Raw genomic sequence first — 19,431 nt, 5'->3', positions numbered from 1 at the left:
TTTAACTAGGTATTGGAAATTTGTATATACATATAAAAAAATCAGCTGCAATAATTTTGAATATTATTTTTTAAATCTGTTGTCGATTTTCAACCATTTTTATGTGCGTGTAAAATTAATTCGAAATAGAGGGGGATTTGAATTTACCTACCATCCCCAACAATTTTTATATGTGAATTCTTCACAAAAAGCATCTTATAAGTTATAACAAAAAGTCGGGTTTCTGAAAGCTTAAATCTATCCGCAATACGCAGTCAAAGAAAGGCTTTTCGATTGCATTCTGTAATAGCCAAGAAGATAGGCTAATTGAACCAAGAGTAGAATTCTTACAAATTAAAAAAAAAAAAACAAAGAAGCAAAAACCTGTAAATTTTAAATGGGTATTTGCAGCGCCATCACTTTTTTGACCAATCAAATTACATATTAAATTGTTTATCTTAAATGTCTTTTTTTTAAACAAAAACTTAATATCTGATCTTGATTAAATGTACATTCAGGTGGTGAGTCAATAAATCGATATTTTAAAATAAAATTCATAAAGGAATTGCAACCACCTGTATACTTTTCGATGAAATGTATAAAATATTTTTAACCGCCCGCCGCAATATTTTTGAGTAAGGTTGTTTTGAATTATTATTGATTATACTAACGTTGATTATATTCGAGGTAACTAACATTTATAGTTAGGTATTTGTATTCATACAATTGTGAGAACATGATAAATTTCATAAGAATAAAATTGATCTCGTAATGCAATTGCTAAATATTTTTTTACTCCAAAAGCCTCAAAAGAAATTAAATTTTAATAGTAATAAATTAATTAGTATCTATAAAATCTTTAAATATTCTGTTCCAACATTTAAGATTCTTGTTTTTAATTAAAATAAGTAACTTTTCTCTGAGTCGTTCTTTTCTCGTAAAAAGCATATTTCTATTTAAAAAAAAAAAAGTACGTACAGTAGCGAGCAAAAAAAATGCAAACGAAAAAAGTTTAAAGAGTTTTGAACAAGAACTAAGTTACCAAATTTGGCATATTGAAACAGTTTTATTTTCATTAAACAGAATCAATTTGTGGAATATTTTACTCCAAAACCATTTTTGGGTCAAAAGTCTACCTAAATATGCGTTTTAAGACGATCAAAAAAATGCAAATGTTTTTATTGTTTGCATTTTTTTTGCTCGCTACTGTATACACCACAGTGTCTCAAATAAAAAAGGCGTTATTCCCATCAAATGTGACCAGAATAATTACCACATATCAAAACTGACCCATATTTCTTAGCTTTGAATTTATTTTATCATCCATATTTACAATCGTGGCTGACTGAAAGTTTATTTTAAGTCTCCAGAGCATTCGACTCTCCAAGTGAATGGGGGTTGGGTTTTCATTTCGTTGCTTTAGGGATTTTGTGTTCAATCTATGCCAGCCATACCAAACCCATCCCCGTGTTGTATAAATTCTCCTTTGTACCTCCCAAAAAACTGGATTTTCCGATATCAGCTCTCGAAAATCAAATATTCCATTAAGGCCTAATTCAAGTTGAATTTTATTTTGGTTCAATGAGGCTATCTAATAGGAGTATGTACCTACTACATACGGAAAAGCAGAGGAAGGGAGAGAGAGAAAATGAGGGTTTTAGTAGTCCTGGGTTTGATTTGAAGAAGTCGATTTTGGTCGCCAAGGGCGACTGTCTGTACACTTGAGTAAAAATAAAACGCCTGCCTGTTTGCCTCTGCCTGGACCATTATGTCCATTGATTTCTTCAGAAATATATACGTATAGAATATATTTATGTATATAGGTAATTGATTTTTACTGGAGCATTACTCCATTTATTTCCGGTTCAATGGTAGATTTTGTATTCGGTTGATTCGTTTGCGGGTGTCTGCTGGTTTTACTCTTAATGGACATCATACAGACTTAGAAATCAACTATATAGGTACTAAGTACAACAACTGAACACTCTTGGTCATTCAGAACAAATCAGATATTAATGCAGATGAAGAAGAGAAGACAATGATTTTACTCTATGTGGATGTTATATAAAGACAAAACGACAGATCGGAACTTTTGATGTCCCAATGAGGATGTACAAAATTAAGTGTATTGTAATTGTTATTTGCTGGACATGAATCGATTTGAACCTACCTCACTCTCACTCTCACTCTCTCTCTCTTCTTCTCTTTCAATTTCATTAGTTTGCTTTCATTTCTAACTAGTATATATTGGCATTTAAATAGGTTTTAGGCAAATTATGTACTCGATTTGTTTTTGTTCATCTAAATATTCTATTGGAAATGGAAATGGTTTGATTTAGGTGAATTTTTACCGACTTCCAAAAAGGAGGAGGTATTCAATTCGTCTGTATTTTTTTTTTTTTTTTTTTTTATGTTTGTTACCTCATAACTTTGGACTAAGTGAACCAATTTTGATAATTCTTTTTGTATTGGAAAGCTGGTGGCTGCAGTGTGGTCCCATTTTAATTTTAATCAGTTTTAGCCATGGGAACTATTAGAAAAATCATAAAACCCTGTTTTGATCCATGGAAGTCGGTTTTGTTTTTTGATAAAAAAGATTATTAAATTAAATGTTGTTGTTTTCATTCCTCCCACGATTTAATTTGACATTTGTTGATATTGAATTTTCAAAATTGCAAGTTATGCTAAAATTTATTTAAAAAAAAAAAACAATTTAAATGAATGTTTATGGATGTGCACTTAATATATAAGTTTAGGAAGTTTACAATTTTGCATTTTAATTGATTAAAAGAGATCGTTTCTTTTTTCTTTTTATTGCAAATGTTAAATAGACCTATTTGCATATATTTAAGTTGATTTTTTTTCTCAATATAAGGATATCGAAATGCCTATGAATAGCACTTTAACTAGGAAAATTTATTAGTTTTGAACTTTGAATTATCATTATTAGCATTCAGTTTAGTGGATGTCCCTCAAGACCTCAAGCAGAGCAAAGTGAGCAAAACATAAGTTTTTTTATTGCATATTTTAGTGCAAATTAGAAAGTGCCTAAAACTGTTAGTATGTATAATTATGGGGTTTCTTAATAATATTTTGGTTCTATTTAAGTTCTTTTGAAAAAAGAAGTAGGTATATGTTTTAAATTATGTAAATCTCGAATAATTCAAATTAAGTAGGTATCCCATTTCAAGAAGAATTTTCTGACATTTCCGAAAAAAAGAAAAATACTTTTTTTCCAAACAAATCTATGCTTTTTTTAACTTGATTTTAGTTTTTTTAACTTTTCCACTTTTTTCGACATAATTCGAGTTGAATAATTAAGTGCTGACTTATTTGAATCTATGTACATCATTTTTCGAAGAAGTTTTTGAAATGAAACTATTTTGATTTCACTTACAAAATTTTACCCGAAAAACCTAGTTTCCACTATTAATACAAAAATATTTCACTTTTTTACCACGCTGTATAAAATCATTAAGATCAAGCTCTGTGAGAAGAAAAATTATAAATTCTTTTCTGTAAAAAAAATGCAAATCCGTTTTTTATGTACTGTTTTCCCACAAAAAAAAATGACTTATACTAATATAACATTACTTTTTAGATTTAAAGATCATGGTACAATTTTTTTCTGGAAAATAAAAGTGCTGGCCGAAAAAGTCGATTTTTAAAAAATGTTTATTAACCGGGTTCATTTGTTCAAAAAAATTTGATCAAAAAAATGACATTTTTTTTTTAATTTTATACTATGAAAAAATTGATTGCTAGACACCTCTAGAATATGCTCACCAAATGCGAATTTTTAAAGATTTTTCTCAATTTTGGACCTCAAATATCTTTTAAAAGGTTAGATAAACGAAAAAAGTGTTCAAAGTCTTTTTTGCAGAGCGTTTAATTTGCTACAAGAATATGTAAAGAAATTTGCTAAAAAGTCGATTTATAAAAAAATGATTTTGTTTTAGTAGAAGATTGATGTAAAAATCGGAAAATTGCGAAGCGGAGGACCTTCCTATTAATATAGGTAAAGAGCTAATATTTGGTAAGTATATTCTAGAGGTGTCTAGCTATCGATTTTTCGGAGTACCTATAAAATTAAAAAAAAAAAAAAAAGAATTTCGGTTTTTGTTACCCACCCTACTGTGCATTTTGACCAAAAAAAAAATCTAAAAGCGTCATTTAAAAAATAATTTAGCTTATGGCACATGACCTTAAAGTATTTTTCGATGCAGCATCTCACATGGAACTAAAACCATGAAACCTAATCTGATTTGTAAAAAAAAAAATTTGTGTGAAAAAACAATTTATAGTGTGAAATTAAGAAGCGTCTCATAACTAGTTCCGGGGATGTTTTTAAAAAAAAAAAAACTTGCATGTTTATTATCTACTATTAATGTCCTTTCAAGCCATATAGGTATCATTTTTATCGGTGCTAAATTTTTTCTCCATATATTCTTGGAAAATTCTCTTTCAAGTCGTTTAATAAATATTTGGTTAATTCTTGGTTTGGAAAGTTCTTGTATAAATTCTATTAATTTATTAAAAATTATATTTTGTGTAGTTATTATCTATGTATATCTAGAGCAGGGTTCGGACTTAACTTCGATCGAAGTAGATTTACTTCGATTTTGGTAAAAAAATAAAATCTTCTTCCCAACTTCTCTTTTTCAGAATCTACTTCTATTTCTTGATTGAAAAATATTTTTCAAATAATAAATTTAGAGAAAGGGATTTAACTTCAATTTTAAATCTGGTCGAGGCATTGAGAAATAAAGCTCAACTGAAATCTCAAATGATGAATGGAGGTCAATTATTCTTCGAATTCAAAATATAAATAAAGTTTATCAAAGTAATTTTGACTGATTTTGGAGAATTCCTGATCAAAAATTTGTAAGATTATGCTGAATTAACCGTTTTACCAGAAAGCACCGTTACAATCACTAGATGAGAAAGGTTTTTTTGGAAAAGATCATAATAAAAAAAAGTAAAAAAAAATAATTTTGTTGAAAAATAATTTTTTTAGAATAAATTTTTGTAAATAAATGTTCTGAAAATTTAATTTTGAAATCTACTTCCGAAATTTGGGATCTACGTAGGGTTGCCAACTTTTTTAAGAAGGAATAGAGTATATTTGATTTCAGAGACGAAAAAAAGAGTATATTTGAAAAAAGAAGAGTACCATTTATTTCAAGTCCTGAAAATGTATTTTTTTTGCTTCTTACAGTACAAAACAATTTTTTGTTGTTTTTTAAAATATGTGTATCGTGTATGACTAAACGTTCAAATTCAAAGTTCATATACATTAAGAGCTCATTTTTGATCAATTTCAACGAAGCCCTATTCCTCTCCTCTCGAAATTTCATATTCAAGACCGAAAATACTCTCTCAGTGAATGCTGAAGTTCCAAAAACAGATAGAATATGGCTTACAATTTTTGCAGTTATCAATATAATTCATAGAAATTAAAATATATAAGAAGGTTAACTCAATTTTAAATACCTTGATATTTTACAAGAAAAAATCTAATATTTTGAGGTCTTAAACAAAACAAAATAAAATAGAGAACAAAATTTGAATTAAAAAAAAAATTAAAATTTTAGTAAAAAAATTAAATTTTAAGTTTGACTAAACACAAAACAAATAGGTCGTACTAAAACAATGAAAAAAATTAAAGTGTTTTGTACTCTCTAAATTACAATTGCTCAAATTTGGAAATTATAAGGTCGAATATTTTAAGTCTCGTTTTTTTTTTCATTCAATTCTATCTTTAGAAATATGAAAGTTATCCACCAATTTGTAAACGTGGTGGTACACTCAGCCTTAAGTAAAAAAAGAGTATTTTGACGTACTCTATCAGAGTTATAGATTATAGAGTGCACATACGTGAAATAGAGTACAATACTCTTTTTAAGAGTACGGTTGGCAACCCTAGATCTACTTCACTTTTTTTTCAAATTTGCTTCGAAATTTTGAAACTGAAGTCCGAACCCTGATCTAGAGTTTGTTCTCAAGATTTTAGATCCGGAAACCATTTTTTTTTTTGTTTTTTGTATCCTAAGGTTTAATTTTTCTCTAAGCCCATAACGTTCTTAATTTCTGAAATGTAATTTGTAATTTGTGAAAAATTCCAATTTTCCAAGACGTATATAGAAATAAATCCAATATACTCGTAGAGTCAAAAAGAAAATTGAAGCCGTTGGTTGCAAAAAAACTGTGCCAATAGATTTTCCATAAAATATGGACATAAACGAATAATCACCAGAGCATAAGTTTGTAAATAGGTACATAGATATACCCATTGTAATAATGCCATCCAAATAAAAAAAAAAGAACAAATTGAAAAAGAAAACTACACCATATGAATCGTTTTATTAATTAAACCTTTTCATACCAAAAAACCAATATGGGGTTTCTATACCATGTTATTTGTTGGCATGCGAAAATTGAAATCCAAAACCGTCGTATATGTTGGGGAAATGAGTGTCACTTCGCATTCGCACTAAACGATGTAGAAACATTCTGTTCATTTTCGTACATAGATATAAGCTCCTCCCTAACCATTTTAGCTAGGAAACTGATTTCCAATTAACTAAAAGCTCCTTCTATTGCTTCATTTGTTCTTAATTGCATCTGGGTCTGTGGTTAATCCAATTTAGGGGTACGAAGAGCGACAGCTACCACAAACTGGGTAGAATGGGGAGCCTTAGGGGGTTTTTTGTGCAATTGAACTCTCCGTCAGCACCCAGCACGTAGCAATTCCGTGTTACATTTTAATTTCTTTTTATAGCAACGACGAGTATACAAGTCAAAAATTAGGTTTGAGGGGAGAGATTGAGAGGGAGAAGAGAATGCTGTATAAGATTCTCGCCGCACCATCTGTGCTTAAGTTACTTGAGGCAGGAAGACAATTGCCCCCCCCTAATCCTGAGAAAGGGGATAGAAAAAAATAAAAGATATGGAGGCAACTTTGTTGGCTTGGCTTGGCACTCACCTGATTAACACCGTTTCGCTGCACACGTCCTTGCTGGCTCTGACGATCTTGATCCCTGCTAATGATGTCTGCTACTGGCTGGGAGGACTGAGTAGTATATGTTTTATGTTCCTATTCCTATAGGTTTTATCTGGAGTATGAACTGGATTCTTCTTCTTCTGTATTTTTTTTTTATTATTTTATTTTGTTTTTGTTTTATTTCTATGGGTGTAATGCTCTTAATCCAATTTAACGGGGTTTCTCATATTATTTTTTATTATTTTTTTTTTTTTTTTGTTATTTACCGAACTCAATTTAGAGCATCTAGTTAGGAGAAAAAAAACGAGGATAGTTAGGGATTTTGCTTTAAACTTTTGTGGCCTTATTCAGTTGATTTTTTTTCACGTATCAACACGAGGTTGTAAACAATTAAAAAAAACTAGAAAACCAAATGGATTATTTTTCAACTACACTATAGGGGCAAGAACGTGATATATTCGCGAAATGGCAATTTATAAATAAATTCTCTATGAGAATTTATGCAGTATGATTAACGAATGGTGCAATCATTAAATCTGAAATTAAAGAAAAAAAAAATATTTAAATGAATGATAAGAAATAATGTGTTTATTTATTTAAATAGAGAATAAATTAGTTCTAGGAAATGCTATACTTTAGTGAGCTTATAAAATAATGTTTTTATATTTGATTACGATACGGAATAATAAACTTTGTTTGTGATATCAAATCAAATGGTTTTACTTTATGAAAAATAAAATTCTTTCTTCAAAGGAAAAAAAATTTCATGCACGAATTCAAGATGCATTTAAAGATGACAAAAATTTAAAAAAAAATAATTTTTTCAAATATTTTTTTGAAAACAGAATATGTAGTTGAAAAAAAAAGTTGGCAACCGATATTTTGAAACTCCGAATTTCCTTACATTTCTAAAACTATTCATTTAAAAGTTTGGTAAGGGAAGATTTTAAACAACTTCTTATATATGATTTTGAGCTTTAAGACATTTACGGAATTTGATTTTTCTTATCAAGATGCATTTTTAAGAAAAAAATCAAAATCGTCAGAGCCGTTTTTGCTATTTTTTTTTGGAAAAGATAAACTTTTAATGGCATACCAAGATGCCATTATGGAAATTATTAATAACATACAAAAAATACCTACACCCAAACTGAAAAAAAAATCAATATTCCGTTTTCGAAAAAATGATTAAAAAAAAACTTTATAAATTTCATTGAAATTTAGCAAGTGTTTAGGGAGAAAATCAAACGTAAAAAAAGGGGGATTCCGCGTTGATAATAATTTAAAAAAAAAACTTTTTTTTACTTAAGTAACCTACATCCTACACCTTATACAAAAAAAAGTCCAATTTAAAGAAACAAAACAAAATTAGGTACTTAAGGTAATTGGAATTGGATTGACGTTTTGCAATGCCAAAAAAAAATATAGCTTATAACTTTCTGGCAATCGCAAAAGAAGAATGTGGAATACATTCGTTTTGATTCAAACTGTAATATTTCTATAAAGTATAACTCTGGAACAAGTTGACTTTGAAGGTGCTCAACCACACTAAAAGAAAGAGGTTGAAAAATTGAGATAAACTGCGTTTCTAACTCATTTTTCACAAAAAGTGGAATAGATTGTTTTTGATTCTAGGGGACACATTTAGCATTAAGCAATCAACTAAGCCAAATTGAATGCAGTTTTTGCTAAGGTAATTTCAAATTTTTGTTTTCATAATAACTCATCGATTTTAACCGATTAGCTGTGGTTCAATTCTGATTCAAGTAGCTATATGTACTGGGCTTTTTTAACGTTTAAAAATCTGTAACCATGGCTAAACCTTAGCTATACTACCACCGATTTCAGAAGAAATCTCTTGATAATGAAAAAATATAGAAAGTAGGATCTGTTTGGCGACATGGAGTGTTTGGTTTACGTAAAAGAACGATTGGATTAAATTGTTTAGTTAGAGCATGTTCATTCGCAATGAAAGTGTATGTAAGAAATTAAAAAAACAATTATTTATGAACGAATTTTAATATTTTTATTATAAAGCTTAGTATACAGTTCTTCTAGCAAAAAAAAAAACAATGCATTTCTTATGGGAGAGATTTTTTAGATTTTTTCCGAAAGAAAAATATTTTTTAACTCACCAGAGCTGTAAACCAAAATTGAAGAAAAAATTTATATTTCCCACGACTATAGGTACGGTGACCATCCGTCCCGGTTTACCCGGGACTGTCCCGTATTTCTATAGCTTGTCTCGGGGTTGATTATTGAAGAAACCCGGGACGTATAAGTGTCCCGTATTTTGTAATTTGTCCCGTGCTTGTCCCGTATTTGCACATTCTCTGATTTTTGTATTCAATATTTTAAATACTTTGTACCGAAAACAAGTAAACAGTGGTTGGAAATTAAAATTTTTCTAATTTTTCGGATAAAGCATTAAGCCTAGTTTGCTGCTGAAGCAAAACGAAAATTTTTCCAAAGTCAAAGAACTTTTGCTGCAAGAAAAACTGCCTGGAAATAAAAAATTAATGGGAGTGACAAACGATTGAAAACTCTCCATAATATTCTAGCACAGGTAAGAATTTCCTTGCCTAAGTTGCTTATTGTGCAACGAAATACAAAACTTTCGTTTACGATTTCGTTTATCTGGTTTTGTATGAAAATTTTCGTTTCGTCAATTTTATTTAGTTCCAGCTTCTGTTTGTCAGGTTTCTACACCAGGAAAAATGTTTTCGAAAAAAAACAACATATGGAAGAGTACAGAACCCAGATTAATTTCAAGCTTTCAAGCTTTAAGCTTTTAACAGTTTAAATGCTGTGTTAAAGATCATACGTCTGTGCGGTTGTGCGTCCATCTGTACACATTTCCACAGCCTAAACGGGTGGTACAGATGATTTTTATGGAATTCTGAAAGTTGGTTTTTTGTTTGTTTTTTTTTATATCTCGCTTAGAAAGTGTACCTCCCATACAAAGTCTTCAATTAAAAACGATTTTGATTAAACTTTGCAGACGTAATATTCGAAGCAATTGCAACAAACCGGCATTTTTAGTTTTTCTCAAAAAAGTCAAAAAAGTGTACCTCCCATACAAATTTTTAAAATTATACCACATAACTCCAAAATGGCTCTAATGATTTTGATAAAATTTTACAAACGTAATATTTAAAGCAATTGCAATAAAACTGCATTTTTATTTTTTTTCAAAAAAAGTCAAATAAAAAAACATTTTTTTTTTTGCATTAAACAATATTTTGCCCTAAATATCGGCTCTTCCCCAACATCAACAAAATACAAGTAAACTAACACAGGGGCCTAAATGGATTGATGGATTTGCTTGAAACTTGGTACAGATGATTTTGACGTTATTCCCTAGACCAGTTATTTTTATTTTTTTAATATCTCCTTTTTAACGCATATCTCCCATATAACGTTTTCGGAGGTATTGCAATTTTCTCGAAAACGGCTCTAACGATTTTGATTAAATTTGGTATACGTAATAGACTTATTGATTCTAAAAAAACTGCGTTTTTAGTTTTTTCAAAAAATGCGGAGAACGGAAATATGGCGTTGCCGTTTTTCAAAAATTGACATATTTTTTAAGTTCATATATTTCATCAAAGCATAAGTCAATTTTATTTAAATTTGCGGACATCATTTTGAAGTATAAAATGTAAAAAAAAAAAATTTTAAATATTTTTGAAAAAAAAAAATTTTTTTAATTTAATTTTTAAACTTTCGATTTTTTTTTTTTTTTGATTTTTTTTTTTCGACACTAAACAAAATCTTTAATTTCCAATAAATATTTAAGATAAAGATACTGTGATCTACAAGAGCAAGTACGTGCGACCCAGTCGTGCATTTTATTTTTTATCAAAAAGAACTGTATACTATATACTTACAGTAAAATAAGCCCAAAAGTCACAACTGAGCTAAAATCCTTTGGTTAAGTAAATTTTCAAGCTTGGAGAAAAAGCATGTTAACAAATACAAACATTTACAAATAAGGATTTGTTTAAGATTTTTCAATATTTTTATATTCTAATAAGAAATCAATAAAGAATTAAATAAAGTTCAATACGAGTTCATATTAACTTACCTCACTTGTCACGAAAATTCTCCTTCCTTGTAAGTTTCACAGCTAAAAATATTCACACAAAAATTTAAATTGATAAAACCGTTGAATTAAAAAAGAATATTGAATTCAATACATAAGGACATTCACGTCGATTTTATATGAACACACACGAAAAAAAAAACACTCAAAAGAAATATTTATTCGATTTATTCGTATAACGTTTAATCACATTAATTCACTCGTTATCTTGTCTTGTTTTCGTGCAAAAAAAAAAAACAAGGAACAACAACAACAAAATAGAGTAGGTAGATAGATATCTATAAAGATATACAAAATTCACATACACACAAGCGCCCTCTTTTGTACTTCCATATATTCAGTAGATTTATCTTAAGAGGCTTTTCAATTTAATTTTTTCTTTCTTCTTTTATTTTACTATTTTTTTAGTATTCAACTATACAACTACGATTTTTTCGTTTCTAGAGCAAATAATCCGTTTATTATGCTCCACATTCACAGAATAACGCCCTTGGGAGTCGTCCTTTTTTGTCGCTTCGGATGACTTCTTTTTTTTATAACTTTACTTCTTTATGCACCACATGGTATAAAAATAACTTTTGCAATTTCAACGAAAAAAGAGGACAAACAGGAAGTTTTTTTTCAATTCACATATACACTTGTATAAGTATAGAACTCAATCGAGATTCAGAATAATCAAAAGGACATCACTTCCTTATTAAGATATTCGACAAAAACAAAAAATACAGGATCATACAACTTTGCACATACAAACTATGCATTCAGAGCGAGACAATCCGAAAAAGATTAGTTTTTTTTTACATAAAATAAAAGCACTCACTCAAAAAATATACGTTAAAATCCAAATATCAAACAAGTTGGCCTACAGATGGCCTTATTGTAGTACTATTTTACAGTGCTTAAGTGCGACCAATGGAATGTTGATTGTATAGCTTTAGGTTAAGTATACATATAACAACATATGCTATAGGTTTTCCTACCGCAACGAACTCGTTTAGATGTTGATAACTTTACGAAATGTTTCAATTGGGCGCCATTTATTAGAAATGCAGATATAGGGCTTCGTTATTGTCAGTCCCTTTGATATAAAATGTCACAAAAAACAGACCAAATATTATGCTTTCAATATTGACTAATACACCATCCTACATTTGGACGCATAACCAGGTTTTTTTTCACGCACTCCCTCTCCCAAAAAACACAGTTTCATAAGCGCCCACAAGTCATAGCTATACACAAAACTTGATTTTTGGCGATAAACAATAAACAAACAAAAAAAGCAAAACAAACTTCTTGTTTACAATTCTTGGGTCTCAACACAATCCGGCATTACATCCATCAAAACTACCAAAATAGAGAGACAAAAATAAAGAGAGCGAGTGAGACGATAGTATAAATACGGTTATCAATTAAAGAAAAACGCGAAGAAAGATTCAAATATTTTGAGGTTTGTTTTTTTTTTTTTTTTTTTTGGTCAAAACATTTCACACGGAATTCGGGTTTTCTGCAGGTTGCAGCGTCCGGTACCCAAAACAGACAGAGAAAGAGAGACTTGACTCCGAAGAGAAGCCACTTTATTTGTTCAGCACGGAAGAGCGAGAGTGAGCGAGAGAGAGAGGTAAAACTTCGAGTTTAAAAGTATCTTAGAGATACACAGCTTTAACAATTTTGTTGCTGAAGTTATAATTGGGGGACACCTTGAGTGGTTTTATTCAAAATCAAAACACAAACAAAAATATAAAGTATAAACACTTTCAAGACACTTGTTTTGGGGGGGCTTTGAATACAAGGCGATATAATCTCTATCTCTGTCCAACGCGAGCAACAACGATCCAACGAGTTGAACAGTCACCGAACGTCTGTTTGAGTCTGGCCTCGGTCGATATTCGAACCCAACCGTCGTCATAGCCATAGCCGTCGTAGCCATAGCCATCGTCTTATTCGTCGTCGTCGCAATCGTCGTTGAAGTGGAGTTGTTGTGGTAAGAGCACTGGAGGAATCTTCTATATCTCTGGGGCTACACGGTCTTTTTTGGTTTTTTTTTTCTTTGCCATCTATAATGCCAAAGAACAACGAAGACCCAACGAAGAAGAAAAAAAAAAAAACAACTATACAAAGGTATAGGAATTATAAAAATACAACAACAACATCAATAAAATAAAAAAAAACACTAGAGGTATATCGTTGAGGTACCACCAACCAATACCAAAGCCAATCCGCTTTATTGGATTCTGGAATTGGATGCAGTTCAAACCAGGGCACAAGGTGAGGTGGGGATCGGATGCCTCTACCTTTACCTCTGCCTCTGGGATGGTGTATCCGCAAAAAAGAGCCTACTCAGGTTACGTTCAACAATGATGATGATGATGATGATGGTAGATGGTATGGATGGGTATTCGGGGGCAACCCTGTCCAGCACTTCTCCCTTTTTTCGATTTACAATCCCTTTGTGGTTTAATTTGGTAAAGAAATTGGCAAGAACCGCATTGTGCACAGAGAGTGCCTTTTTTGTGGGATTCCTGACCTGGCGTATGCGGCATGGCGCGGTGGTTTTTTGGATGCTTGTTGTTTTTTTGGTTCTTGTTGTTGTTGTTGTTCTTTTAGTTATTTCATGTTTTTGTTACCTACGCGCGCAAAACGAGTTGTGTACCTACATATTTGGCCCGCAATGGAAGCACGAATCTCATAAATTTCGCATTCCAGTTGAGGTTCACATGGCTTCTATTTATTTGTGTTCAGTGGTTGTTTTTAATATTTTTTTTTTATTTTTGTATAATTGCTGTTGGAGTGGTGAATCTGATGCCCACCGGCATCGACCAAGACAGCTTTTAGCTAAAGTTGGTTGAAAGGGGCTGCTATATTCTCTCAGAACCGGATTTTTGATATTTTTTTTAATCAAAAATATTCAAAAAGTGAAGTTGGGGATGGGGAGGCATTCAACGGGTGTAAAACTTAAAGATTTTTTTCTCTTAATATTATGTTTCAACCTATGCTCTTTGGAAGTGTTTGGGATTTGTATTGAAATAATATTCATGCGTAGGAAGCATAAGAAAATCGCTTTTAGCAAGATGTGTGGAAGCTGTGTGGATGGTATAAACGAGATGAAGTAAGATTTTGTTACATTTTTGGTTTGAATATTTGGTTGTTGTTTTTAAACTTGATAATTTTGGTATCCAAAAAGCTTTGAAACCTTGCAAGTTTAAAATTTTAAATTTTAACAAAATTTGTAAGCTTCATTCAACCAGCTACTTAGAAAATCTTAATAACGATTATATTTTTTTAAATAAGTTTTTTTTTTAACTAACTAATTGTTGCATAATAATAACATAAAAAGCTAGGTTACGTAGTTTAAAAAAAAATGTTTTTAGTTGGGTCACTCTGGTGTATGTGGAACTTTTTTTTTCTATTTGTAACAGTTTATTAAAAAAAAAATCTACATAGCTTTGGGCCAAAATATTTTGTAAGTCTAAATGTTATCAGAAGCAAAAACAAAGTTCAAAAGTTAAAACTCTCTTTTATGGAAAACTTACGTAAATGAAACCTTATATTTTGATGTCGAAAAACAGGTTTTGTACTACTTTCAATAAACTAGTAGTTGTCATTGGCATCCATACATAACTTTGTCAGGTTCCATCCTACTACCTAATTTTAAGAAGTTATCACTAATCAATTTTCAGAAAACTGGTAACAACTTTTGAGGAATTTTTTTTATCACTTCACAGTTTCACAGATATCGGGAATTGACCCCCAGGTGAAAAATTAGAGCAGCCTTTTTTGATGTCGTATTTTTATTTATTTGAAACCAAGTTTTACCAAATTTTAGTAGCATACTATTCTCTTTAAAAGTTCTTGGCTTATATTTCATACTTGTTGTATTAAAAAACTTTTCATAAAGAAGTATAATCTTCTTGAAACGGTATTTATGAAGCGGTGTAAACTCTGGGTAAACCTGGTAAATAGCTGTCAAACAAATACAAAATTTGACACATTTACCACTTAACCACATTTACCCAGATTTTACACCGTTTCATGAATACATAATTTGTTGTTATTAAGATCACTCCTATTCTATCTTTTTTAGCACTTTTGTAAGTTTTTTCAACAAAAAGAACAAATTAAAATCCATAGACCTATGTATGACAGAGAACGCCGAATATTAAATAAACTAGATTTAAAACGATAGGTATCGTTTTTCTTTGGATGCTATCACCAAGTCTTAGAGGATATAATATATGGAGTGCTTGTGCTGTTAGTTCCGTGAGCTTTTATAGAGGGCTCTAGTTTCTTTAAGTTTTTCGATGAGTGCATGCCTCCATTTTATTTTCATTTGATGACTGTCATCAACAAGCGTGTTTCTTTACAGCTGCGGAACCGGACTCGCACTGAAAAACGAAGGCAGCGACCCCTATCCATGCATATGGCTTTACAATGTATTAGGTATATTATATCCTCTAAGCACCAAGTCTAATGGCTAGAGTAATATTATCCCTGTTCCATTGGAGGTGGTAGTTTACTCATGAGTAGATCTAGTACTACAAATAACACACGATCTTCTACTCGAGGAGATACGAAAGTGTAGTTGTTGTAGTAGATTTCTACTCACAAGTAAACTACCATCTCCAATGGAACAGGGCTATTTTTGATAGCTAACAGATCACCAAACTACTCTATTCTCTTTATTTGTGATGCTCATGGTAATTTTTCATTTTAGTTGACAAACTTTTTTCCTCCACACTTGAGTAATAAATCAGACCTAGCGAGTTTCAGACGTTAGTGCATCACATCACATAGAACGCTTCCTACAGTTGCGAATATTCGCAAATGCGGAACTTCCGCATCCGCAATAATCAATGCGGATTTTCATGCGGGTGCGGATGCAGAGAAGATGCGACAAGAAATAAGTTGGGTGGAGCCCGAGCCAGAAAATGGCGCGTACTAGTGGCAGTCACACCGAGTAATACGTCTATTACAGGTTTTTTTAGGCAAGACACAGAAAAAATGCAAAAGTCTTAAATATAGTCCCTTTTCACATCCACATCCGCAACATTCCTAGTACGCACTATTCGAACTTGAAACGAGAAAGATAATCACGAATTCCATTAGTATCGAAAATTTTGTACGATTCCCGAAAAAGTAATCACAAAATTCGATCGTAGTGACGATTTGTATGAAATTTTCCATTACGAACGGTTTCAGTTTTACGTGATTGTTTTTTCGGGAATCGTAGCAAATTTCCGATACGAATGGATACTAATGAAAAGTTAGTACCTGAGCATTTCTTCACATTTATAGGACCTGATCTAAGTTCACAACGCGGTCCTAAGAATTAATTCGTATAAAACTGGTCTGTCATTTTGACAATATTTTGTTACCTATTTGAAATTATTTTATTTCGATATTTCAAGAAATAAACAAAACAAATAGACAAAAAACAAAGATTAAAGATATCATCATTGAGGAAATATTAAAAAAAACTATAATAAATCTTAAGAAGACCCAATAAGAAAAGAAATTAAAGTTCATTCAAGAAGTGTCAAAATCAAAAATGAAATGTTATGATCTATTTTAAATTGGCAAAGCTAATAACCAGATCACCAACAAGAGACGAGAGATTTATTCAATAATCTGGGCTAGCAACGGATGAACCACCAGTCGCCTACAGGAAGAATAATCATATATGTTAAGCAATAACAAAAACAGTTTGCATTTATGTACATAGATGTGTAATAGATACATGTTTCAATAAAAATAACAAAAAATAAGTTTTAAAAGGCGCATTTATTTGTTTGATGTGTTTATGTCTCATATATGTAAGTCATCGGTGCAAATCGCATTATTTTACCATGGCTTGTAGACGAGCTTGCACATGCCCATAGCCTTCAAAACTATTTGTAAATAGAACAAACATATATTTTGTATTCGAAAATAGAAGATTGATGTTGGATATCCGTCTGTGATACTGTGGTTCAAAAATTGTTGCACCCAAAATATGGACCCGAAAGGTCATACTTTAGGTAGTCGTAGGCTACTACTTTCCAGGTACGAGTATAACTTTGCTCGTAAATGGCTTCCAGCATTTCTAGAAATGCAAATGCAGAAAGTTTTTAGAAAGTTCGATATACATTTTTGTTACTTTTACTCAGGAAGTGTTCTTTTGTTCATTCTTCACGTTCTGGTATTGCACTTCACATTTCAGGTGTTCTTGGTAAATTTAAAAAAAAATCATTCAATTCATTAAAATCACCAAAAAATCATGAAACAACACCCAAAAAAATTAAAAAAATCTGTAAGATATCTCTTAAAAAGAATGAAATTCATTGCTTTGATTCAAGTACTAACCGCTAGACTACCGATTTCGAGGTCCTAACAAATACCTAGTCCTAACTAATACTCGGTACCAATTTTTTGTGAAGAAATCAATTGGTACAGATTTGAGTACTAACGATTGGTATAATGACCATGTATTAGCCGATTTTGAGAAGCTAACTAGGACCAAGTCCTTACTAGTACTCGCACCTAAATTGACTGTTTAAGGACCTAGTACTTGGGTGAAGAAATGATTTAATACTGATTTAAGTACTAACTTTAGGACTAGGACCGGTATTAGCTCTAGGACTCTGTTAAGAAATCGGCCGTAAGCATCTTATCTTAGTGCTTAGCACCAAACTTCCAATTCTAAAGGGACCCTGTCTACAAAATTCCTATTGGAAACATAAAATGGTATTAAGTTAAAATGTTTTGAAGGAAATCTACTATCTATCGAAGAACTCGAAATACCTTCTATCTTGAAGGCAACAGCCGTTGTACTTAGCGATGAGCCGTCATTTAAATTGTAAGATTGAACAACAACTATCAAGTCACAACCAGCCAACTTTATAAAGTAGATAAAATGATACAAATTAAAGTTAAAGTTTCATCTGAAAATGATGCCAGTACCCTTTACCGTTTGCCGAATGCTCATATTCCAAACCAATTCAAACAAATTGGCAAATCCTATACTTACTTTATTGTTCATTTCACTTTTCTATCCTGTTGCTCTTTTTGCTCCGAATACCAAAATCTCTAAAATAAAACCAATTTTTCTATGAGTCAACTTATGCGACACAGTTTATTTTAAAAAAAGAAATTTCCGCAACTCCACATGGAAGAAGCTTCTCCATAAACTCGCGGTCTTCTCCGAACAACAAAAAGACCACATAGAAAAAAATAAAAAAAAAAGTAATTCCAATCGTCTACTTCAACTTCTTCTTGGGGCGGAGATTGTTGGTGTGTCCACACTTCTTCTTGCGGCAATTTGTGGCCCTTGGGTGCAACCTGGCGTAGCACTTGCGGCAAATCATCTTGTCGCAATTGTATTTTTGTGCCAAAATACGCAGAGATGGCTCAATGATACCACCACGCAGACGGAGCACCAAGTGAAGGGTGGATTCCTTCTGGATGTTGTAGTCGGACAGAGTGCGACCATCTTCCAATTGTTTTCCGGCGAAGATCAAACGTTGTTGGTCTGGGGGAATTCCCTCCTTGTCTTGGATTTTGGCTTTGACATTTTCGATTGTGTCAGAGGGTTCAACCTCCAAGGTAATCGTTTTTCCAGTTAGGGTCTTGACGAAGATCTGCATTTTGGGTGTTTTTCTGCAATGAAATCGAAAATGGTTTTAATTTTTAATTGGAATTTTTTGGGGTATTTCACAAAAGAAAGTGACGTGTTTCAGACAAAAAGGTTTGAGGTTAGAAAGAATGCGTCGACACAATTTTTTGGATTAAATTTCACATTTTCTTTTATAAATTTACTATAAATTGTTTAAGCAACTATTTTAGCTTATTTTAATTAACAATTTAATAAGAATTTAAGATATTTTATTAACTTTTTTTAACAATTTTTCTTAAGCTCACCTATAAAACGTGCACCAAATGCCAATCACAAATTGAAAAGAAGTTTTCCAAGATGGCGGGAAATTTTTATGAACGAACTGCCATGTTTTATTTTTGGTGGAACTGCCAACGTTGATTAATTTTATTTTTAAGTTATCGAGAAGTGGGAAATTTTTTCGATAATATTTCTGTCGATGAACAATGCGAGAAAAACAATAGGGGTATTCACGATCTGGTGCAACAGGCCTAGTAAAAATGTAAAATTTTATTTTTTTTACAATAGATCGTGAACGCTCCTCTTCTAATCTATAGTAAATATTGAAGCATGAATGAAATCCATGATGTTTTTTTAACGGGGTTGTTCCTCCACCGTTATTTCTTCTTTTTTCCTTTTTTTTTGAAATTTAATTCTTTGTTTTGTTCGGGTTAATTAATTTTCACAAATTATTTTACATCAAAAGGAACTAAATTA

General features: G+C 31.2%; 2 protein-coding genes across 2 annotated transcripts in view; both read right to left on the bottom strand.

The window, feature by feature from the left end:
- LOC129905734 (protein turtle) overlaps positions 1-11,194 on the bottom strand; it is a 703,160-nt gene extending 691,966 nt beyond the window's left edge. Inside the window, exons 1-2 of the mRNA XM_055981294.1 lie at positions 11,070-11,194; positions 6,965-7,518 (exon numbers count right to left, since the gene is read on the bottom strand). The gene's annotated coding sequence lies outside the window, so the exon portion shown is untranslated. The remainder of the gene's footprint in view (positions 1-6,964; positions 7,519-11,069) is intronic.
- Positions 11,195-18,164: 6,970 nt separating this feature from the next.
- LOC129906751 (ubiquitin-60S ribosomal protein L40) lies at positions 18,165-19,112 on the bottom strand. Its single transcript, XM_055982646.1, has 2 exons — positions 18,981-19,112; positions 18,165-18,719 (listed from the first exon to the last, which is right to left on the bottom strand). Exon 2 carries the CDS (start codon positions 18,704-18,706, stop codon positions 18,320-18,322), a length of 387 nt encoding a protein of 128 aa, XP_055838621.1. The 5' UTR covers positions 18,707-18,719; positions 18,981-19,112; the 3' UTR covers positions 18,165-18,319.
- Between the last annotated feature and the right edge of the window lie 319 nt (positions 19,113-19,431).

This window comes from Episyrphus balteatus, chromosome 1, assembly GCF_945859705.1.
Source record: "Episyrphus balteatus chromosome 1, idEpiBalt1.1, whole genome shotgun sequence".
Classification (NCBI taxonomy): domain Eukaryota; kingdom Metazoa; phylum Arthropoda; class Insecta; order Diptera; family Syrphidae; genus Episyrphus; species Episyrphus balteatus.
Note: the sequence above shows the minus strand (reverse complement) of the source record. Positions and strands in the feature narration are given on the sequence as shown.

Coding starts and splice junctions, on each gene's coding strand:
- LOC129906751 (XM_055982646.1), bottom strand. CDS start 18,706: ATGCAGATCTTCGTCAAGACCCTAACTGGAAAAACGATTACCTTGGAG.